This window comes from Aquila chrysaetos, chromosome 23, assembly GCF_900496995.4.
Source record: "Aquila chrysaetos chrysaetos chromosome 23, bAquChr1.4, whole genome shotgun sequence".
Taxonomy (NCBI): Eukaryota; Metazoa; Chordata; class Aves; order Accipitriformes; family Accipitridae; genus Aquila; species Aquila chrysaetos.
The window spans coordinates 16,874,803-16,899,128 of record NC_044026.1 but is presented as its reverse complement, the minus strand read 5'-3'; the positions used below and the strand labels follow the sequence as shown (position 1 = coordinate 16,899,128).

Genomic DNA, 24,326 nt, shown 5'->3' with positions numbered 1-24,326 from the left:
AGCTAGGTTCAAGTTTTAAGGAGAAATGAGAACAGAGGATGAATCACCTCATTTTTAACAAAGTTTTAAAACTAGGTCATTCAAAATGGCAAGATTACCTTTCAGAAGCCTTTCCTGGAACAGTAACAATTATGAGATGCAGTTATAATGTGAATCATAGCTGCAGAGCACAAAGACTGCATTCAGCATTGGCAATTGGGCATTAACCTAGCTACCACCTGATCTCCAGCCTCAACAGAAGAAAACAGTCACCTTTCAATAAGCAAGATGAATCTGAAGCAAGCAACCACCTTAAAACTGGAGGAAGTCAAATGAAGACAAGAAACTCAACAAAAGGGAACTGAAAGACTGTTGAAACAATGATACAAGAACACTAAAATATTCAGAAATACAGAAAACGTACGCTACTCTAGCAAAGCTTCCAAACTTTAAGATAACTTACTCCTCAATAGGAGTTATGATCTTCCCTAAAGGCAACACAAACAGCTTATGTTCCTCTACTTCAATGGAAATGTGCTGATTTCAGCTTGTTCAGGACTATTTTCATTGTCTCATATCTTGAATACAAAAGATTTTAAACACATCAGTTTCAGCACAAATGTCTGAAAATTTCAGCTGTATTTATTATAACACTGAAACAGCAGTGCAAGTCTTAAAACATTAAGCTTCTTTCTTCACAGTTCCTTCAAAAATTCTTATTTCTAAGAGCACTGGAATTCGATCATGATCTTTTCTGTTACAATTTCAGGTCAACACAGACATTGATACGAGTGCGTATTTACAGATTAGATAAAGGCCACAGTAAAAATAGCTTGCGTTTTGATATAAAATACTAATTCTGTCTAGAAATAACTAGTAAGCAAACAAAAACCCCCAGTCTTTGCCCTAAAGAGGGCATTTTTAACAACTCAAAAGGTACACCACTGTCGTGAAGGCAGTGCTCATACAGGGTTGTTAATGTCATTTCTGATTCTTTTCTCTCCTGATCAATTCGGACTCAAACTCAAGGAGCAGCAGTAACACACTCTGTGAGTGTCAGGCAGCGTGGCAGTTTCCGTACTGCAGTGTCTTCTCTCATTACCTTCAGCGGCGGAGGCTGCATTTTTCCAGAACTGTACTGGCCTGCTTGAGTTGCAAACATGTGTCCAGCTAACGAATCCCCGCAAAATGGCTCTGGATAAGGAGGACTAGTCTGGGTGCAATTACTGCATCCACTGTCAACAGATTCTGCTTGCCAACTCCTAAAGTCAGAACATCAGAAGAATTTTGTAGGTATTAAAAAACCCCATACAATTATGTGTCACGTTTATATATTTCATTATCCAGGTCATTTATCATTTTAGAGTATTATTTCCCAATAAAAATACAAAATTTGCAAAGGGAGAACATAGGCTGCTTGCATTTCTGCAGATGCAGACAAGCAAATACATTTCATGCCCCCCCCCCCAAAAAAAAAAGAAAAATCACCTTCCCTAATTTTCTTAAAGCATATGTTCTAGTCTTCATAACAATACTAAGAAAACAATAACAAAAAGAACAATGCAACTCACGTAACAAACTAGGAGTGTTATTAATGATGAAATAGCACTATAATAAACCCTGAAATAGTAAGAGCTGTGTTGCATGTTCACTCCATAAGCATTGCAATGCATACCTTTCTTTGACATTTTTCCATGTCACTACAAAATTGTATGTATTTTTTTTAGTACACTGCTGTTGCAAACCCATTACAGTTGCATCCCTAGCAAAGTTTGTTTGATATAATGTTTTCCCACTCCCCAAATTTGAAGTCCTCTAAACTCAGCCAGCTATTCAAATAAGGTTTTCTCTTGTTTGCACATCATCACAAAATAACAGAATTTTATACTCGTAACACTAACAGGGAGCAGATCTCAGAATAAGGAGATCTGCTGTTTCTCCTGCTGTATTTCAGACTATACCTATAGTGTAAATATCAATCTGTTGTTTGATGAGGTATTTAAACCACTATTTTTACCTTTCTGATATGGCTTCTGCCTGATCTTCCTTTCTTTCCATCTCTAGGATTTCCTCCTCTGTGTACTCCAGCTTCACTCTCTCTTCTGCCAACTCTCTCTCAACTGCTTCCAGCTGGGCGGTGGTCCTAGCTAACAGGGCTGTCACTGCATCCTGAAAGGTAAACTAGACTTCAAATAAAACCGTTTGAACAAGACAATGTATTTAGTGTATATTGTTCAGAGCAAACAAAATAAAAACATAGCCATTGTATGTTCCTTAAAAAAAAAAAAAAAAAAAGTCTGTCCTGAATCTTAATGATCAAAAAGTACGTGGTGTTCCGTGAATGCAACTTCTCACAGAAACTGTGCAGACTTTATCTCACTGTGGAACATCATCCAGCAAGTTAGGTCAGAAGAGACCTCTGGAGGTCACCTAGTCTAATGTCCTGCCCAAAGCAGGCACAGCTTCATAGCCACATCAGGTTGCCCAGGGCCCAGCCAAGGGCTGAAAAATCTCCAAAAATGGAAATGGCGCAACCTTCCTTGACAACCTCTTGAAGTGCGGTGGCAGAAATTTTTGATGAGTTTTAGTTAGTTGGACTGGAAGTGTGCATACAAACATACACAGAGTACTATTTCAAGCATCTGTCCAGACATGATTTAGCTTTTAATCATTCTTTTAAAATCCAGCCTTGCCACAAGAGCTAAATTAAAGTATCGCCTTCTGTGCACCTTGAAAACTGCACCGAGATAAGATCACAAACAACCACCCAGCAGGTCAAATAAAGGAAACAAATCACTTTTTCAAAGCCATACTGTTTTAACTGTAGTTACATTTCCAGAAGATCGGGCAATACTTTCTTCACACTGGTTTTTGTTCTTTGCTCTCTGGGGGTCTGAACCAGTGAAGATCTGAACAGTATACCAGTGAAGCTGCATCTCCCCCGAACTCTCTGCATCAGTCAGGTTTATCTGAGCAATGCCCTGTAAACAATAAAAAGCATTGACCAAAACAAGATAAACATACACTGCAGGACAGACACCTTCTCATTTAAAGAGTATTTTACTTATAGGGTCTCTTAAAAAGACAGTTTTGTTCTGTTGTGTTATGATGTCTATGATACCGAATTTCTTGCCTCTTGCTTACTACCAGGAAGGATCAGAGTAGATATTCATTTTTTTAAGTTGAAAAATAAAATTTCTATGACTGATGTAGATATGATTGTTACAGCTGACAGCTCTTAGTATCTTATTTAAAAACCACTCTGAATTACATATCTGATTTCTACATTTGCTTAAATTAATATTACTTTAACAATATTACTTTAATCTGTTTTCTTGTGAGAGAACTATATTCTGAGATATCCTTCTGTTCTCTGGTACTCAGAGGCATCTTCCAAAGGGAAAAAAAAAATATCATGTAAAGCAATTTATTTTTTCTGCCTATTTATATCATAAGGTAGTCAAATGGGCCATAACGCCATTTTTCCACTTTCCAAGTCATCGTTATCTCTCCCACATTCAGGTGAAAACAGGTTTAATGGAGGCTTCCCACTAAAAATATTCCCAACTTTAAAGTAGCCCTACTCCATCAGACAGTGCTCATGTAAAAAATTTCTGAGTGGTATTGACCTAACTGAAAAACAGCTCTGAGCAAATCCATGCTTTTTTTTTTTTTTTTAATCAGTTCACTAGCTGGACCTAGTGATGATTTTATATTAGCTAGCCTTTAATTACTGCTTTTGACTTTATCTGGCTATCTCTGCAATCTGTTCATTTCCATCCTAATGGACCACATGCTAAGAATGTTTTCATTTATATCACTGGAAAAATCACATAAAAATTGCTTTCATCTCTCACAAAACAACTAGCTGGATGCAATGATTCTTATTGTAAAGGCAGCAGGAAATGTATACAGAAACTGCATTCAACTTTAAGCAGGTAAAGAAACAGTTAATTAGAAAATAATAATAATTAAAAAATCATCATATTGTTTTTCCAAGGTGAATGTTCCCTGGGGCTCTGTTTAAACAGATGTATAACGGATGATGGAGAAAAGTTTTTGAGACTAACAAAATAATGTTGTATCAGGATACAACATGTTACTGAGAACATCATTTTACGTCAGTAAATGGAGGCTACAAACAGAGATGTCTCGTCTTTTATATATAAAACAGAGATGTCTTCTAATTACCTATTTGCTCTGATGCAGTGTAAAAAAGAAACATGTATTGAATACTCACACTTTTGCATCAGAGTTGGAGAATGTTTAAGACATGCTGGGTTTGGTTTTAGAGGTAGAGGGTAAAGGTGTTTTCCTGTCATCAATATTGGAAAAAACACGTGTTGACTCAAGATGTCTGACACTGCCCTACACACTGCATTTATTAGGCAGCTAAGAAAGCATGCCAAAGAAGCTGTTACTACAAAGTGAATGACTAATTGGGTATAAAATCACCATCAAACCCAATTAATAATTACCAGTACTGAAAGGACTAATTAATATTTCACCTCCACCTCAAGATTTGGAGCTCGCTCAAAAGGATGAAGAAACCAAGGTGGGTCAGCTAGCGGTCTGTCACGTGCCTGCTCTGACACATTTGTTAACAACTTGGATGGTGGAATAGTAAAAGCACTTATGAATCTCTCGGTGATGTCAAACAGAGGGATTGTAAAACTTATGAGAAAAGGATGAGAATTTAAAATTATGTTTAAAAATGGGACGGATGTTCTGAAAAACACGAAATGCAAAAAGACAAATGTTACACTCAAGAAGAATTCAAATAAATTAAGACATGGTAAATAATTGGTTGGTCAGGGCTGTAAAAGATCAGAAACTGGGCGTGAAACAGCAAATGCCATGTAATTGCAAAAAAGGCAATTGCGTTTCTCCGATATTTTAACATGAGCTATATATGCTAATCATGGAAAATAACAACTCCCTTATCTCAACATTGATGAGGCCAGCAGGGGAGAAATAAGCCAACTTAAGGAAGCAGAGTTTCAGAAAGCTGTAGGGAAACAGAACAAGATCTTTCAGCAAGGCAGGGCATAGGAGTAAAAGGTTGAGAAGCTTCAGGGAATGGAAAGACCATCTCACAAGTTTAGTAGATTTACTTCTCTATGTAAGTGAAGTTTAGAACTATTTTTGCCAGAATATTGCCTTTTTTTTTTTTTTTTTCATTCCCTGTTATGTACAAATATTTGTATAACTTAGGATAAACTCCAGCCTGGCTTCTGCATTTAGGAAAGCATTAAACTGGCATAATCTAATTGAAAAAAAGCACAACTTCAGAAATATATGCATAATTAAATAGATGGAAAAAACTGTAATCTCAGTGGAAGAGATTTTGAAAGACAGAGGCCTTGTTGATAAAAGCCATCACACCAATTCCACAGAGAGGCAGCAAATGATTTCTCAATTTGAGAAAATGCTTATTTTCAATTTACAGCAAAAGACAGCAATGATCATAATGTCTAAATACATACTTCAATGCACATACCTTAAGAAACCATGGCATTGTTCCTCTCTTTTTGAGTAGCATTGCTAAGTTACCCTAAAGTATGTTACCAACTAGACAAAGATATTTCTGACAAAACTACACTAAGACTATGAAAGAGAAAAAATTCCTACCAACATAACCTGAAGACCTATCTTTTTTTGCTAATTCAGTAATAGCAGTTAAAACAAAAGCACCTTAAATTTAGATGCACTTGTGTCAATATAAAGACGCTTTACACCGAAATAGCTATTTAGCTTCCCAGAGCAGAAGGCTGTACCAGTGTAAAGCATTTTACACCAATATATCCAGCCCATTCTTGAGATGCTTTCTCTTTCATTATGTTGTAGTGCAAAAATGACAAAACTTCCTACTGCAGACAAGACCTTTACTCCACTTCTGTCAACATTAAGACCGCTGTTTATATAAGATGCTACCTAGTTTTAAGGTGGACTAACAAACATGCATTCTTGTCCAGATTTGCTCAAACACCTCTTATCCATAGTCCAGCATGACAATGAGATGCCTGTACCTATTAACTACTTTGATAGGCTTAAAAAAAATTTCATTAACCCATTCAAACCCCTCACTGAAATGGTAGCCCAGTCACTTCAAAATAGCCAGGACATCAGCCTCAAGGCAGATTTATTTAAGCAAATTTACATTTGACAATAGCTAAATGAAGCTAACATTTAACACATCTAAAGTTAACACAGCTAACACATGTAACCTCTTTAAACAATTGCTACATATATTTGAATGCATCTACATCAGATACCTCTATCAGTTTAAAGTAAAAGGCTGGTGTTACAGAAACCTGTTTGGACCACTATTATCCTGCAAAAAAGTTAAGATTGATATAATAGTCGTCTTCACCCACTGTTACACAGCAACAATGGGTTTGTATTTATCTTTGTATTAGGAAAGTATTTTAATGATACTGATTCATCATGCACGTGTTACAGTGCCATGCAGAAACAGAAGTCTTGAGCACACTGTAGTCTAAAAGCTGTCAGATGAAGTCTTTGGGGAAAAGTTTAATTTTTATTTTTTTTTTTTCCCCTACACAATGCTTTCCTTCTTGCACCAAAATTTAGCAATGGCAGATTCTTCAACTTTCCCCAAAGCAGACAATTGTAAGAAATGCATTAAATAAATAAAAACTTAACTCCTTATTTACTGAATTCCATAGCAATGAATGTAAACCTTATATCAATTTTCAACATGCCTCTGCATTATAACAGTAAACCGTAGCACAGATAACATTACTTTCATCACTGCTTAAAATGCTACAATTCTCAATCTCTGCTAATCATTCCCAAGACTTTATGTAACCTAAAATACACGTTTCATCTTTTTAAAAATCCCACCTTTTTTATTAACAGAACTATACTTACATATGTGAACAAACGGACACATTAACATGTAACTCTATCAGCACTTCTTATGGAAAAATAGTCTTCACTTTCTCTTTTTCATCTTAAAAATTATTCCTCAAGTAACTTTAGTTTCCCACATCACACGGCTTTTAAGAAAAACGGCCACTTACCAATAGTTCTTCTTGTTGCTGATGGTCAACTGAACAGATATACAGCTGCAGTGATTTTAATTTCAAAACACTTGAATGCACGGGGATTCGGAAAACTTCATTAAATATTAACGGAGTTTGGAATTCCAAAGCTCTAGAGCAGTAAGTGGTTGGTGTGCCTGACTCAAGTGGTGGTAAATAGACTCTCACATGACTGGGGACAGCAAAACAGACAAATAACACAATTCAGACAAAGAAAGCTATTTTACGTTTCTCAAAATCAAGCTAAGCAAAAACATCAGTGTAACTTCTCCATTAAGAATCTGCTCTGGGATCTCCTTGTTACAGGAATTTATTTTGTACTCTTAACAGAGAAGAACTGCAAAGCTAATATGGAAATGCTATCTTTTTTTAACTAAAACTAATTTATTTTTTTTTTAACTTGGTGCTTAAGCAGAGGCACCAAGTGGCACTTGAGATGCCCTGAGGTATCCAAGGCATCTACATGGGGCTAGCAAATATGACACAGGATCTATGGGACAGATACAGCCTTCCCCTGAGCAGCAGCAGCTGGAGGCCAGGTGCTATGCTATGCTATTTCAAATGGCAACACATGCCTATGTTTAGGCGACTGAATTGCCCCGTAACTGTCACTAATCCATTTCTTCCTTCCACCCACTAAGTGTACCTTTTTTTCCCCCCTTAAGAAACTCAGAACAAAAGGATGGCAAAAGAAACCTGCAATCCTTGCATCCATCTGCCATCTTAAAAAACAAATTTAAATATCTGGTACCACCTCATTTGAGACTCCAAGCCAAAAACAAAATCCACAACCATTTTAATCTGACAGAAGGCAGCAGCGCTACTTAGAGAAGGGTTTCTGTATTCTCCCTGTCCCAACTGCTTGTCCAGTCCCTGCAATGTCATATTTTTTGCCATACTTTCCCTTGTGCGAGCAAACAGCTTCATGCAACTGTGTTGTGAACCAGATTAGAAAATTGATCTGGGCTAAAAAATGAACCTAGCGGGAAAAAAAAAAAAAAAAACCACCAACAAAAAAAGCTCAAGGATTAAAAAAAAAAAAAAAAAAAAAAAAAAGCCCAGCTCAGAGGCTCACTCAAGTTGACTACACAGCTGCATGAACTCTTATGCCACCACCAGGGAGAGGTTGACACTGACAGGCAAATAAATGGTTAGAGGACAACTGGAAGAGCTCACTATGGTGGAACTGCAGCACTGGAGTGTGGAGCATCAGTTAGGCAAACAGCTTCACATCCTGTAAAAAGGGAGCAATCCAACTCCTCTGCTCACTGGCTGCTGCAGGTAACCTCCCCCCGCTGCCCCCAGCAACTGATTCAATGAATGTACAGATGCATGGAGGAGTTCATTAAACCAGCTAAAAGCTTTTTCTGGTTTTGGTAAGATAAACTACTTTTTTGACCAGTCAAACCACTTGATTTACCCTGCAGCCATACAATTTCTTGATTCCAGCCCAGGTAGTTAACAGAGAAGAACGTGGAACAGAACTGCCTTTTTGAGAGTCATTTAGATGCCCGATTGCCTTGATGACAATGTCCAACAAACCCTCTGGAGTAATTTTTTTTCTTTGGTGACTCTACTTTGTTCAGATGACGCTTATTTCTTTTTCTAATCACAAGACAACATGGCTTAGTACCACTCAATACTCAAATTTTTCCCCTATCGCGTGCCCTTGCACTCACACTGAAAACAAAGCAAAAGACCAACACTAACGCACTGACCTATACGAAGACTTTCCACTAGAGGTTTGCAGGGTTAACAAGATCAAGCATTCTCAACAAAGATCAACTCATTCAGTGAGCTGTATGTCTATGTAACAACTCCCACAGAATGACTTATTTTACAATACAATGTTATCACACTTCCATTTTCCACAGTTTTCAAACAACCTCTCCCAGAGATAAAGATCAACAATTTTCACGTCAAATTTCTTTAAAATATGTTTAAGATACATATCACTAGATAAAACAGTGTTTTATGGCAACATTGCCATTATTTAAGGAACATTTACTAGAATTAACTAAGCAATCTTCTACATAATGTGATATGGAATTTGAAAAAGTAGCGCAGGCTGCCAGATGTTAAAAAATTCAATTGTTGGTACTGATTCTCAGCTAGTATTTGTCTTGGGAAGGTGTTTCACAGATATTCAAGGAGAGCTATAATGGCCACAAAAGTCTGCAGATGTCCTGGTTGGGTTTGTTGTTGCTGTTTCTGTGTTGGTTTGGGGTTTTTATTTGTTTTGTTTTGTTTGTTTGTTTCTTTAAGATAAAGGGCAAGGTATCTCTTTTACTGATTAATATAGATGCTGCCATAGGAATTTGAGAAAATTACACTAAGCTTATTCTGGGATACATCACAGATAAGCTGTAGAGAAGTTGTACAGGAAATAATATTTCTCGAATACTGCAAATAATGTAGACAGCTTTGTGGCCAGAAGGCATGGGATGATGGAAGCATGATTTCAATGTTTTTGAACAAATTTTCTTGTGCATAATAAACATGTAAGAACATGGGTCATTAGAGACTACGCTTGTTACCTGACCATTATGACAGAGGTTCTATAAAAGGGACAGTTTGTGTCCATAAAATTAACCCTTTCCTCATGTAAACTAAGACATACCATCTTCTCCATAAATGGCTTAATTTTGCATGAAAGCAAACAAATCTATGGTATTTACGACTGTGGCACAAAACAAGCAATGACCAGGTTTTGGGTGAAATTTAAGCTTACATTTTGCAGTTTTCTTTAACAACTAGACTACTAAAGTTCTTCAGTTGTAATACATGGACTAACAGACATTCGCTTCCACTGTCATGCCTGGAAAATAAATTTCATGTGTTAGTCACCAAGCATCAATACTTTGCTTAAGAGATAGAGATGAAAGACTAGAAAGATTTAAAGAATGTAAAAGTAAATTTTGCTGTTAAACAAATCTCTTACACAAATCAGTTTGAATCAAAAGCAATTAGAGATAGCACACTGATAACAGAACATTATTAATAATATTAGCTACAGTAAGAAAGTTATCAGAACTAAGAGAATTAAACATTATTCTGTTTGAAAAGAATAACATTCCTTACTGTGACTCTTGATAGTGAACAGGTTTTATAAAATACATTCCTTGGTTTAAACATTTACACCATACGCGTGTGTGTGTGCGTGCATGTGTAACAACATGTAATTTACATTAGACAAATCAGTCTGCATTATTTTCATGGGTTAATGAAAAGAAACAAAAAAAATATACTCTTTCACATCAGCATGAATTTTGATATGGAACTACAAACCTGTTGAGATTTGAAAACTCCCAAGCTTGGGAATTAATTTTCCAAGGGGTAGGGATGATTCTGGGGGGCTGTCATACAACATCCTGCCTTGTACTGCTACAGCCTGCCCTTCCTCATGCTACTCCCACTACCAACAATAGCATGCCATAAGCACAGGATTTCAAAGCTGTATTTGGGAACCGTATTTGTGTCTCTTCACCTGTGACTTTCCTAAGGTAATCCTCCTTTATCTGGCACAAAAAGATCTCGCTCACAGAGACATATCCCTATATCCATACTCACACTAATGGCCCAGACAATGAAAATAAATGCTACTGAAAGAAGTAATGAAGGCCCTGCTATCAGCTAGCATTGAAAGGACACTGAATGAACTGTGGTTAAGGCACATCCCCAACACAAAGTGGCATATGACTGACTAATCTGTACGTCCACTGAACTTTGGCTGTCAGTTCAGAAACTTCTTAAAACTATCCGCTGCAAGTTCAGTTTATTAAAAAGTTAAAAACCAAAACCAAGAAAAGTAGTGAGCAGTTCCTGCTGAGTTGACAGGGAGAAAGAGAAGTAACTACTCACAGAAATCCAACATGTATTTGCGGTTCTTCATTACTGGCAGCATCACCATAAACAGGCTCTTCCAGATCTTCATTCCTGCAGGAACAGAAAGTACTGTAAACTACATACTGACCTAAGCTGTTACAACATAATGAAATGAACATTTATTTTGTGATTTGTGGATATAAGCAATTGTTTGGTAATACAGGAGGGACTGGTAATACAGAAAGAACTACAATATCTATTTTAAAACATACAGAAGTAGTAATTCACAATTTTAAAAATTGAGGTTTTAGAATACCTCTTTCAAGATATTTAGGTTGTTTTAATATTTATTCAGTCTTCCATTTCTCTTTAGCACCCTCAAAACCTTATCTTCTTCCCAGTTACTGGTTATTGTGTTAAACAATTGTATAAAGTAACACGTCTTTATCCACCCTTCGATCACTTGGTCAACCTATACATTTTTCAGCAGTGCATGTATTTCTCCCTTGCAGTTATACTTCTATCACATGCTACTCAGAATTGTTAAGTCACACTGTATAATTTTATTTTGTTAAGATGGTTAAAATAAAATTATTGATTTATGACTAATAAGCTGAGAAAACTGTCTTTCAAGGGAGAAATATATGGTACTAAAATGTTAAGAGACAATAAAGCAAAATGACTTGGCACTTGTGAAGATGACAGTGGAACTGCACGTAAAAAGCTTCTTTCCTTTAAAACATGCAACCTAATGTTTTTATGTTACTAAGAATTAGCTATTTTGAAAGCATATTCAGAAATTTACAATGAATTCTTTTGGACTGTGTGGAAGAACAGGAATATTTCCAGCTTACTATGCATTTATACACCTGACCTTTTGCTTAAAGCTTCAAACACGCCACTGTCACTAGCCAGTGAATGATCTGAGAGACATGCTGAAACTCGCCTGGCTCTCCTCTCCGATCTTCTACCACTGTCTCCTCGCAGAGTTACAGCTGTCATGGAGAAAAAAAGTGAAGACAACATCAGCTCAAGACAATCTCTTAAAACCTAGAACATTTTAAAAAAGAACATTTACTTTATCAAAACTAGCAGCAAAATGGCACAAACGCAGTTTATTGCTTTTTCACCTAAGTTAAAAACCTCGAATACAATTGACCAGAGATTTTCTGTGGTAGAATTAAGGACAGAAATTTGTGGCTAATTTCTCTCTGACAAGACTAAGTATAAACCAACTGCATTGTTATTAAATGCTTTTCTGGTAGAATAACCCCTCCTGGAGGAAGAACTACATTAATTCAACATAGGTACACATGATATCCTAAACTTTTAAGATTAACCTACTGAATATACAATAGGTTGAAAACAAACACAGAGACTAATTCTTTTAAGAAGTTATCAGATAACACAATGTGAGGTTTTGTTCTCATTTGTTTCCTAATATGAAGTCTCAAAGCATACTGTTTATACCACCGCATAATAGGAGCTTTTATTTACAGTCTGAGAGGCATTATCAAAAAGAACCAGTGCTTTCCAACTCACTCAGACCACTGTTTTTTCAAATTTTTGGTGAATTACTTTGAAAGCTGACTGGGGGAGGACGAAGCAATATTCAACCCCCTCTTCCATCCCTCCCCGAGTCACCAGCAACACCATAAATAGCAACTCAGCAATCAGTTTCCTGTTTTAAGTGTATCAACAAAAATGATGTTATACATCAGGTTTTGCACAGGCAAGTGGGTATAGCAGCTACCAATCCTTTAAAGTACATGCACAAGTGGTGATGCTCAAGAATTTCATAGGTAAGGTTTCAACACTTCAATGATAGCTAACTTGAGGTTGTTTTCTTTCAAGTCCTAGAGAGAACCATTAAACAGACTTGTGGAAGTGCAGTTTCTTCACTGCAATGAAGAACTTCTACCAACTTTCCCCTCTTTTGCTTAAGGCTCAATGCTTGTCCTCTAAGCAGAAAAGCAATGGCAAAGAGATGCCACTTCAAAAGTGGGGAAAGCATCTTATTTGCTTCTACTCATGCTCAGAAACTTAGACAGCATGGAAGCATTCACAGTTTCAGCAGACAGCATTTGGAGTGACAGTAGCACAGTGCACATCGCATGGGAGACAAGCACCAGCTGACATTTACAGCTTACCGCCCCCAACTAAGGACGAAACATGTCTTACTCCTAGTAACAACTTGTTGAGTACCTCTGTTAAGCATTATCTTAAGGCATCAAAAAGAAAATACTGGTACCTAATCAGTAAGTTTCCTTCAACGGAATGCCAGCCCATGGCTTGAGCTCCACCTGCAGAGCCCAGCTGAGGTACAGACTACGGACAGTGAGCCACCCCCCCTGCATGGGACCCATCTCGCCTCCCACCCAAGCACCACCAGGACAGGACATCAGGACTTGAAGCTTGATAAAAGTCCCCCAAATTAACACAACCACATCACTGCTGTCAACAGAAGTGTTTGGCTAAGGTTAGCTTTAACCCACTGTGGGACTGGCAGACAAGATGCACTGAGCCCAGCAGTCCTGCACCGGCCCAAGGTACATTCCTATTTTCAGGCCACAAACAGCACAAAATCCCAAAAGATGTTCCAAAAATCACAGGGTCCTGTTTGGAGCTAAAATTCCCATATATCAGCAGAGCCAGTTCTCTGTCCTTTTGGATCTGTAAGCAGCCCTATGAACCTCCCCTCCAAATTCAATGAAGGATTTGGTCATCTTCAGCTATGCAGGAATTTTATCCGCTGACCAGGAACAGCCCAATCTGCATTTGTCTCTGTGCCTGGAGAAAGAACCACCCTTCCCCTCCACCTCCAATTACAGCATCCCACCCTTAGTGTACACCACACATCACGCACTGTTACTCATGTCATCCTTCCCACAAATGAGAGCCAAGTTCAAGCTAGCTCACAGAAAGCAAAGAAACTGTATTTGAACTATGCTATCCTCCATATCACTTGTACAAAGTGGTGGGTTTGTTTCCTTGGTTGTTTGGGTTTTTTCCTTCTTTTTTTTTTTTTTTTTTTTAAAGAACTTTGAATTTGGTGAGTCCACCTCAAGTTCTGTCACTGATATTTATGCAGAATCAAAACTAGCACTCTGTAGAGACACCTTTTAATATGAAAGTTTCTCAATAATTTTACATCATTGGAAAGAGGCTGAACTTCACAAAAGTGTATAAATTTTGTATGAAAGTGCTTCTGTAATTTCTGTACTAATTTCAGCAAGTTACACTAGGATGGCTTCTTTTTTAAATAAGCCTTTGGCTCACCCCTCTATTTGAACACTTTGTATAGATGTAGCGGATGAAGGACCTCACAGGCTCTCTCCTTTGGAGGTTCATGTTCCCACTTTGTCTGGAAGGAAAAATTGGTCTGAAGCACCAATATAATGTCATGAAAAACTGACATGTTACAACAATGCTGTAACTTGACAATGATTTGCTCGCTGCCTGCAGGCCACAGAAGCATTCGGTAACATCTGGACAACCCCAGTGAATTTGGGAGAGATGCAAACACCAAAACATGCCCTTGACTGGGGCGGGGGGGGGGGGAAAGTCAGCAGGAAAAATTGGTCAAGAAGAAAGAAACATCAGATTTTGGTTTAAACAGAACAAGGTTTAGGACAGGTTACAGACCTTCCAATGCTGGAAGCTATAGAATTGTTTAAAAATAAAGTTTCTAAGATAGACAATTACCTTTCATTTTCTTATTTAAATAACATCATCAAGTGAACTATAGATATGAATTTCCAGAACTACTGGGTGCCAAAGCTTGAGAAACCTAAGACAGCCCTGATTAAAAGAACATTCTCAGGTGTCATTAGTTGAAAAACTGAACTGCAAAGGAAATTTGTGTTTCCAATATTTCATTAACTAAAAAATACATAAATAAATCTAAAGCATGTTTCACAAACTTAGGAGACTACAGATACTGCATGTCAGCTCAAAATGCACTAATAAAAGAGTCAAACACTCTCATAAAAACTAAATCAGAGACACAAACAGACCTTACCTACCATGATGCTGTCAGGCATTACTATGATACAATAAAGCTGAAGCTCGCAGAACACTTTTTCCAGGAATTTAACTACAGCCATGAATATATTGTTTAGTTGACGTAGCAAAAAATTAAGTATGCCATAATGATTAAACAGATACAGCACAATAACAAACAAAACCAAATGTAGCAAAATCTCCTGTTTCTTCACATGCAACTCAAAAAAAACCCCCCAAAACCAAAAAACCAAAACAACCAACACTTCACACAAAAAAACCACACTGGGAATTACAGGCAAAAACAGCACAGTAAGTAATTTCAGGTTCACTTACAGTGAATTTTTCTGTTGTGCCGCATGAGAAACAAGACAAAATGAAAAGCACACAATCATAAATCATCTTTTAGATCTGTGACAGTATTTTACAAACAAGAGATTATTTAGGCATTAAAGGAAACTTAGCACATGAAATATTATTTTAGGATAGAGAGGAAGAGATAGTGAAGATATTAAAGCCCAGTATTTTATTAATATGTTTCCTCCCACTCCCAGCTTCATAAATACGATGGATTTAACCTCTCAGGCATATTCCCTCCATTCATACATGCTAACATATTTCACAGTATGTCCCGGAGACAGATGCAGAACAATCAAACAGCACATCAGCAACTGATCATCAAAACTGCAGTTCCTGAAGAACTCCTTGAACTTGCTCAAGTGCTGTTTCAGTGCGAAGTGTGTGCAGTTTATTCAGTGTTAACCTCCCCGATCCCCAGAATTTGCAAAAATTACCTCATGTTTTGTCTAGTGAAGAACAGGCAAAAGACCTTTAAGATTTGTCCAAGCTGAGACTTACTGGTTTTCCAGCGTCGCGTTATGCTACCAGACCATTGGGTGGCAGCAGCAAAGCACACTGCATTGTACCTTAGTGAAAACCAAAACCCCCCAATGTCTGCGGGTTCCCAAGCTGTGATACATGAGTTTGATGCTTCATCAAATTCTTCAAGAGAAGAGTACAAAATCAAAATAATTTCGAAACTTCCAACTGCTACTTGCAAACTGCATTACTAGCTGGTGGGTTTGCAATTGTGATTGTGGAGCTCAACGTAGTCATGACTCCAGATAGAAATCAGAAAGGTTAAACCAATTTTCCTTAAGCAATTATTTTCAAATTAAAATATTTAAAAAAAAAAAACAAACTAAAAAAAAAAAGACAGCCTGGCTACCTTTTAACCATACATTCTTCCTCAAAAAGCAACACGAAGCACTCTGTTGTACACAGAGAAAAGTTGTAACCCCTGTATTAGGAGCTGGAGCTGGACACTGCAGCAGTGACAGCAGGTAGCACAGGCACGTTCTGCCAGAGGTTTTCAGAGAAATGTGAAATGTGTAGAAACATGACAGAGGAAGGAGAAAAGGAAAACCAAAGCAGGAACTTGACCCTCATCCTATTGCTCCCTAGGCCCTCAGACCAGGCCTTCACTTCTAGGAAACACGTACAAGCTATAAATGAACTACTAACATAGTTTCACTTACCACAATGGGTGAAGACAGGCTGTGGTCTGATCTGAGGTTTAAAGAAAGCCTCAGGAAGCCTCTTCATGGCACTAATTTAAGCACGAGCTTACATGCTGGTCTCTGGAATTCTGTTTATTTTGGTCTGAAAGCTGCAATATGGGCACTAGAAATGTTTACATCTAGTAAATGTAAATTCTGCAGCAGTATCTTCTGGCAATGCTAGCTGCGTTAAGGAAAGTAGGTGAGTCTAGACTCAAATGTTGTTTGAGCAATACAGGCTTTTCAGCACAGTGGTGACATTTTGTTTTTAAAAAGAAAAAGCTGAAAGCTTTTCCTTAGGTACTGTCAATGTTCCTTCTCATTATCACTTGACGTATAAGATTTTGGTAGGATAATATGATACATTCTCTGGTTATATTTCACATTATTCGTGATGTCTTAAGTTCTGAATGCAACATTCTATGCAACTGCCAACACAGAATTCTGGATACAGAAATGGGATGCGAATTAGAAGCTTTAATATTAAATTCTATATTAATAATATTCTCTAAAAGCCCTTCTCTACTTGTATGGTTTTATTAGAAATACGAGCAACCAACAAACAAAAACGTGATCATGAAGGAATACTCTTTTTCATTTTAACAGCAGTTCTTCATTTGATTGATTAAAACAGGAAAAGAAATTTCTCATGTGCCTGTACGCTCGGGTTTTTAAACCTCTTTTGTTTTTTAAAAAGGTTTCTGTTTCCTCTTTTGATCTCTCTAACTTATGTTTCTCTACTGTAGTGCCTCAGGAGCTTCCACCAACGCAAGCTAAACAAAGTCCACCAACTTCACAGTCAAGCAGAAGGAAATTCAACAGTACGTGTGCCGTGGTAACTGCACACATCGCTCCTCTGCGATCACAGAGCACAGGTTCTCCGAGACAACCACCCAAAGTGGATCCTTAACTTCTCGCACAGCCCCTACAAAAGATGCTCCTTGGCTGATGAAGACTATCCTCAGCACAGCGCACCATGCACTCCTGACCACCACGCCACTGTGGCTTCTGCTCCATCGCAGAACTTGGACATGGAAACATGGTCTGGGGTGTGGACAAATTCAGCGCAGAGTCAGCCAACCTTCAAGCACTGTTGGCAGCATCACCTTGTGCCTGGTTTTGTGTTTGGGGTTTTTGGGGGGAGTTGTTTTGGGGTTTTTTTCCCTATCTCCCCTGGGTTTGTGTTGCTTTAAATTATCAGAATAATGGCAATATGGGCACAATTCAGGGCCTCAGAAGTAACTAAACCATGCTTTTTTTTTTTTTTACTAATTCCCAATTCAAGACCAAAATGTTTATTCCTTGATGTGCTACACTCCAAAAAAAGTCCATATTCCATTCCCCTTCTTCCACCCAATTCACCACTATTTTAAGATCTATTTACAAGGATTTCTCTGTTCTTTCACCTCTTTGCCCTAAATCTGAAGTTTGGGGCTTGGGGGTTTTGTTTGTCTGTTTGTTTGGGTTTTTTAACAGCTAACATCTACTATGTAATTTTTAACTGATGGAAGTAAAATAAGTCAAACTGAGGAACAATCTCTACTGTGCTAGTATGCTTAGGTCTGTGTGACATTTTCTGTGACAATGTGACAAAACAGTAATGTCCAGACACTCACCTCCACCAGTTTGGACAGCAGTCAGCTGTGGTCCCATTTCTCGCAGCCCGTCATTGTCCACAGGGTAGGTGGACGCCTGAGATGAGCTTGTTCCTTGTGTATCATCATCACCCAACACTGTGGTCTGAGCCCTGAGCATTTCCAGGGCTCCTATGCTTGCCATCTCCTCAAAACCTTCTGACATCTGAGCCAAGGGAGAATCTCGAGATGCAGAGAGAAATGGGGTGTCCAGAGGCGAGCTTGGAGGGGACAATGATGACAAGGAGGACCGTGATGACAGGGACGCCAGGGACTGTGGGGTATCCAGAGACCTCCGCTGCTTATTGAAATTTGAGTGTCCAATGGGATCAGCGTATGGCACATCCTTTGTGAGAGACTCGAAGGGAATTATGTCAAAGCGTAAATGCTGCCCGTAGTCTGTAACGCTGTCTGATTTGTCGTACTGCGGAAGGCCATAGATGTCCGTAAAGCTGACCGAGCTGAGGGAGCCTCTGCTGGAGGCCAACGATCCTCGACTGGAGGCCAGGGATCCTCTGCTGCTGCCAGAGGACATTGTGAGGGTGCTAGCTGACAGACTACAGCAGGCAGAGGAAGAGAAAGCAAAAAAGGCCCTGTCAAATATAAATCAGAAACACCAGCACAGACCTAAAAACATCAATCCAGATTACACAAGCAATTTTGCCTGTATTCAGTACAACGACAAGGAGAGACGATTTGGCATTTTAAGGCCTAGCTCACGTCTTTCGCCCTGATCTCAAGCACAACCATGACTGGAACAGCGCAGGTGACAACCAAATCAGGAACAAGTGCCTGAAGACAAATGGTCCAACAGGACAAGCCTACTCTTTCCTCCAAAGTGTAAGCAGCCACAATTTGGTAGAAAAGAGGCCAGAGCAGGATCTGGATCAGTGGACTCAATGTAAAGCCAGGAAGGGTAGATTACCGTGATCCATCTTGAATTTACATTAATGATGGGTCATAAACATACCAGAGAAAAGAAGTGCGAGGGGATTTGGAAAAGTCCTAACAAACTGCTGCGTAAGCCTCATCCTCACAAGTTTTTCCGGTGTGAAATAAAAAAGACTTTAGGATGAATCCTATTCCAGTTCCTCTCGCCACTTTCAGACAGTTAAGGAGAGAAGAATGTAAGTGACGGAGAGAGATGAAGTGAGACACAGCAGGAACTGAGCTTTTCATGTTGACATCATGTTGAGCTGAGGAATCCCCAAGAGCTGCATCTAAAAAGGCAGCTGCCAGTGTGAATATGCAAAACATTTGGGGCTTCTGTGTGGGTCTTAGCACATCCTTGTATTTAAATGGCAAAATTTTGTCATCTCACCAGAGGTCAAAACCCCATCCTTCGCAGAAGGTATCAAAATTTTAAAACCTCACAGAACTTAAAAGAATGTTATCATCAAATTAGTAAAACGGTAACAATATTACAATGTGTTTTAAGTATGTATCTTTGGAAAATAAGATAACATACAAAATTCCCAAATACACTTAATAATCTAGCTCACATAGCCATCACTAATACTATTTATAAAACTCCATCCAAATCATCACATTCCATAGACCAAACTGTATAAATTTAGTAAAAAATTAATTTACTTGGCACACATACATGCGAGTATTAAAAGGCAAACTTGATAGACTATTAATATTCTTCTCTGCTGCAGTTAAACTTCAAAACCTGCTGGTTTTACTTAACTCACCTTTTTAACTGGGAGTGTAAATATGAGGTTAAACGTGTAGCTTCTTCTAGTTGCATAAGCAAACAATTTCTCTTTTCCTGTAACAGTATCCTATAATTAAACAGATACATATTACTATTTTTCTTCATTACAGTAGTGCTTAAGAAGTGCTAGGAGCTTTCCAAGTACAGAAAAATATTACTGCATTGCAGTTTGGAATATAAAAAGAAGTTTCACTGTTTAATGAGAAGTTTTAATTTACACAGCTCATATGCAGCAATGGTAGTTCCAGCAAGAACACAAGAACCAAGACTCCAGCAGAATTCCCAGACAAGAGAAGTAACTGAGGTACAGTGTAAGAGTCATGACGTTGAAAATACATTACAGCAACTAGCAAATTCAGAAAAAGTCCTAGGTAAATACATCAGGCTCTACAACATTTTTTTTTCCCCCCCCTTGCATCTACCTGACTGTGTCAGTAAAATACAGAGAACTGCTAGGACTTTCGTCACCTTGACAGGAAAAAAGCATTCCAAATAGCCCTACTATCCAAGCTAACTAGTGTCAAATTTCAAAGATAAAAAGAAAAATTTTTGGAGGACTTCTGTTAAGCAGTAACCATAAAACTCAACTTTAAGCTCTAATTCTAGGTGTTTCAAGCACATTTATATATCGTTGTATTTAAGCAGGTGATACAGCATTTTGAATACTAAGCTATGACAAAAATCTCTCGCTGCGACTTATTATTTTCCCATTCTAATAACAAGCAGGTGAATTACTCAGTACCACTGCCACAACACAAAGGAAATGTACCTATAATGCTGTCGGTCTCATACACCTGTAAGACATCTTAAATTTTGTATTTTGAGATTATGAAAACTGCACAGAATAAGTTTTATCTATTGATATCACATTTATTCTTTTCTTGCATCTAGAATTATAAGTATTTCTGGTATTTTGTTTTTCTAAGCTCAATCACTGAACTTCAAAATAAAATCAGGGTGTAATCTGTTTTGTGTTGTACATTTTTATGTCCAGGACAGTTACTGCTCCAGCCCTACATTCATAAGTTGGCTGGAAATTGGGATTCTGACAGACAGTTTGGAGAAAGCAGATCAAACTTATATGAGTGCTTCAGACCTTCCTCAACTGCAAAGACAGTTGTTTGAATTCAACATGTTAATGGGCAGGATAAAAAAAAATAAAATAAAAAAATCCAACAACAAAAAGGGAGTCCTTCTGGATAAAACAAAATGGAAGCATTAGTTTTGATAAATTTTGGATAGTTAAGATGGAAAAAAAAATGTCTTTGTTAGCAGTAAAAACATACATGTCTCAACTTCTTTGGCCTCCCGACTTCATCCATTCATATGCTGGCAAGGGGCTGTAGCGCTACACTCCAGCAACCCACCACCCCCTGGGGAGGCTCCCTTCATCGCAACCGCAGCCAAGCACGAGCAATGCCGAAGCTTTTCTCCTGCTTCTGTGGTCCCCAGACCAGGTTAACCAAGTGGTGCAAGGAAGGCTGCGGCTCAGCTATGCAAACTTCCCTGATAAAGACACTGCATGCAGGAACCAAAAGACGATGACAAATGGATCCAAGAAACTTAACTGATTCAAAAGCTTGCAGGGCAAAGAAGAGGTATCCATACCATCTTTAAAAAACAAACTTAGGAACCTACACTCCACAGTCATCAATGCCAGAAGGTAGATACCTGTGCTAAAGGGCAAGAGATGACTCCAACTAAGGCTGCCAGCTAATCTTAAAACAAAACAAAACAAAACCAAAAAAAACCCAAAAAAACCCACCACACACACCACAAAAAAAAAAAAAACCCAAACAAACAAAAACCCCTCACCTCTGTCACACAGATTTTAAGTTAACTCAGTGCCTTTAAAACTCAGTAACAGAACAGAACTGGTAATTATTTAAAGAGGAAACTTCTTTGTATTTCAGGCTTAGGAGAAAGTGCAAATAGACAAGCAGAACTAAGAATGGTTTTGGTTATTCCTGAGCCTAAAACAAACAAACAAATGAATCAGGGCTACTAATAGTTAAGCTTTCCTCCAATTTGTTATACAAAAATAGAGTGCCCTTCAATATTATTCTAACTTCTACTCAACTTTTTGCTAGCATTTGAAATATCAAGTATCACATTGGAACGCTGGTTTCCACAGCATGAGCTACGTGGAAAAACAGCTTGGCCTTCTTGCCAACATAGTATGCACTACCTAACAGGAGAGCCCAAAAACAACAAATAAAACTTACTACACTGCAGTATAAAGTGAACTCCCTTTTCTGTCAGTTTAAGCTGGAAAGCCAATGTAACGATATTGCAAAAATTGCAAAATATGTAACACTGAACTGTAGGTTGGCTGTGAATTTTCTAGTTATGGTCTGAATTTACTGTCCGAAGTAAGCCTTTTCAAAGGAGCTGATGTTCTTAAGATTTGTACATGGCTTCCAAATATTTTAAAAGTGTCTTAATTATGTAAATATTAACCTTTACACAGATCACATTAAAGTTGGTTCATGTAGTCTTCCTCAAGTGTCAAAACTGGGGTTTTACCACTACTTAAGAGAACCAAGTCTGGGAAACAAGTATTTTCTCGCTTTCTCTGGAAACAGTCTATGGTAACAAGAAAAGGTTAAGAGGTTTTGTCCATTTCTATGGCTACAGGAAAAACTGGGCAACTTTGAAATAAACACAGTGTTTTCATTAATATGTTTTGGGGGGTGTTTGTTTTTACATATAACTTGGAATCATTCTTGAAAACTTAAATTAAATATCATTTACTGTGTTCCATGAATGTCAGAATTGGGATGTACTCCCACTACTGAGGTTGCAAATTAAAAGGAAAAATTGTATACAAAAGGCAGTGAAAACTTAATCATTTAACTTTCCTCTTATAAGGCAGAAACCAAATATCGGAAAGGATCTTTGTTCTGATGCTTTTGGAGATGAATATTACTCCACAGCAAAACAACAGAAAAATCTTTCACTATCCAGGTACTGTTGTTCCGGCCTCTATTATCAAATAATATCACTCAGACTTTTTCCAAGCATCTTTTGTCACTCTATTCTGATCTCTTCTTCCTATTCAGATGAATGAAAGGAGTACTAACTAGTTGACATCACTCCAACTAACCCTCCTTCAGAAAACTTCAAGACAGACAGAATTAAATAATGGCAGCCAGGAGCAGTCTCTTCCTTTTTTGAAAGCAAATTACTCTACTAACATTTTTTTTGTTTCTTAAACACAGTGAAATTCCCTACTCTTCCTTTTGAAACTACCTATATGGATCTTAAAGTAGATAAGAAAATGGTTTAAGTTCCCAAACCTTTCAGTGGCCCCATGAGCAGACGTTGCTCGAGCCCGTTGAATTTCATCCTCCAAGCGTCTTTTTTCTTCCTCCAAACGTGCAATGTCTTCTGGGGATCGTCTCTGCTGACTGATGAGCTGCAACTCCTGAAGAAGAGCCTCCTTCTCTTTGATGAGCTGAAGACGATCCCTGTCCGCTTCAGCCATTCCTGGCCAAGATTCATTATCTAGCAAGGCCAGCTGCTGTTGTATATTCGAAACTCTTTAAAAGAGGATAAATATATTTCAAAATGCAGAAGACAAAGATGAAGACAATTAACAGGAAAAATACCAGAAGGTGAAGCCTGTTGACTTCTGTGACTTTTCTTCTAAATTTTGAAACAAGAAAATATAGAGGACTTTAGGATTATATGTTTCTGGTTTTTGGGGGGGATTTGGGTTTTTCTGCTTTGTTTAGTGTATTTTTAAACACTAAAGAACTGCCAGTGCTTCTAAGTGTGTAGCTGTATAAGAATTACAGTGCATTTATCTATCATGTGGACAATACCTGCCTTCCCAGCTTTCTCTTTTTGAAATAAATCAATTCATATTTTTATAGCTTTTGAGTTTGCTGCCTGTACAGCTGATGAAGTTGAACATCCTTTCATTCCTCATTCTTCCTCTATCAGATCTTAACTTGGGATTTCAAAAGTGCAGTGAGAAGCTGAAAGGGATGAAGGGGAGATGCTTATCTAGTGACAATAGATCCATATATTCATGTCCCACTGAGCACAGGAATGGTTCAAGGGGCTGAAAATATTAGACAGTCCTGACCGACAACAAAATTTTAAGAATAAATAAGCTGTCAGTAAAACAAAAACAAGGTCTGGAAAAAGGATCTAGTGGTTACAAAATACAGATGGCTTTAGATGGATCCATCATCAAATCAAGCAATTAAATAAGCTAACTTGATTTTTTTTGTAGTAGGCTTTATAGCCCAACGTAGTTTCCTGTATCTCAATATGCTGAACCACTACATCAAACAGCAGTTGTAAGAATAATTGCACAGTTGACATTTTAAGAAAATGTTCTGCTAAAACCAAATTTTGAACTCTCATAAATATTATGAAGAACCCTAAAGCTAGAAATTTCACAAATGCTTCTTTTGGCAAAATCTAAAGGTATATAAACATAATGGGGAGAACACTCTTCTACTGCTAGATATTTATGCTTGTCTTACAATGGGCAATTTAGACACTTTAGAATGTTACAGTGAAAATG

At 37.9% G+C, this 24,326-nt stretch overlaps 1 protein-coding gene across 4 annotated transcripts in view; it reads right to left on the bottom strand.

The window, feature by feature from the left end:
- Nucleotides 1-24,326, bottom strand: part of WWC3 (WWC family member 3) — a 104,674-nt gene that overhangs the window by 7,819 nt on the left and 72,529 nt on the right. For 2 of the 4 annotated variants that reach the window (XM_029998960.1, XM_029998961.1), the window contains exons 9-18: nucleotides 23,086-23,328; nucleotides 19,764-19,853; nucleotides 18,049-18,623; nucleotides 11,746-11,866; nucleotides 10,908-10,982; nucleotides 9,778-9,864; nucleotides 7,026-7,218; nucleotides 2,793-2,960; nucleotides 1,997-2,148; nucleotides 1,082-1,241 (exon numbers count right to left, since the gene is read on the bottom strand). In XM_029998960.1, the coding sequence (XP_029854820.1) occupies nucleotides 1,082-1,241; nucleotides 1,997-2,148; nucleotides 2,793-2,960; nucleotides 7,026-7,218; nucleotides 9,778-9,864; nucleotides 10,908-10,982; nucleotides 11,746-11,866; nucleotides 18,049-18,623; nucleotides 19,764-19,853; nucleotides 23,086-23,328 (1,864 nt within the window). The remainder of the gene's footprint in view (nucleotides 1-1,081; nucleotides 1,242-1,996; nucleotides 2,149-2,792; nucleotides 2,961-7,025; nucleotides 7,219-9,777; nucleotides 9,865-10,907; nucleotides 10,983-11,745; nucleotides 11,867-18,048; nucleotides 18,624-19,763; nucleotides 19,854-23,085; nucleotides 23,329-24,326) is intronic. The other 2 variants (XM_029998962.1, XM_029998963.1) reach the window with 2 other exon arrangements.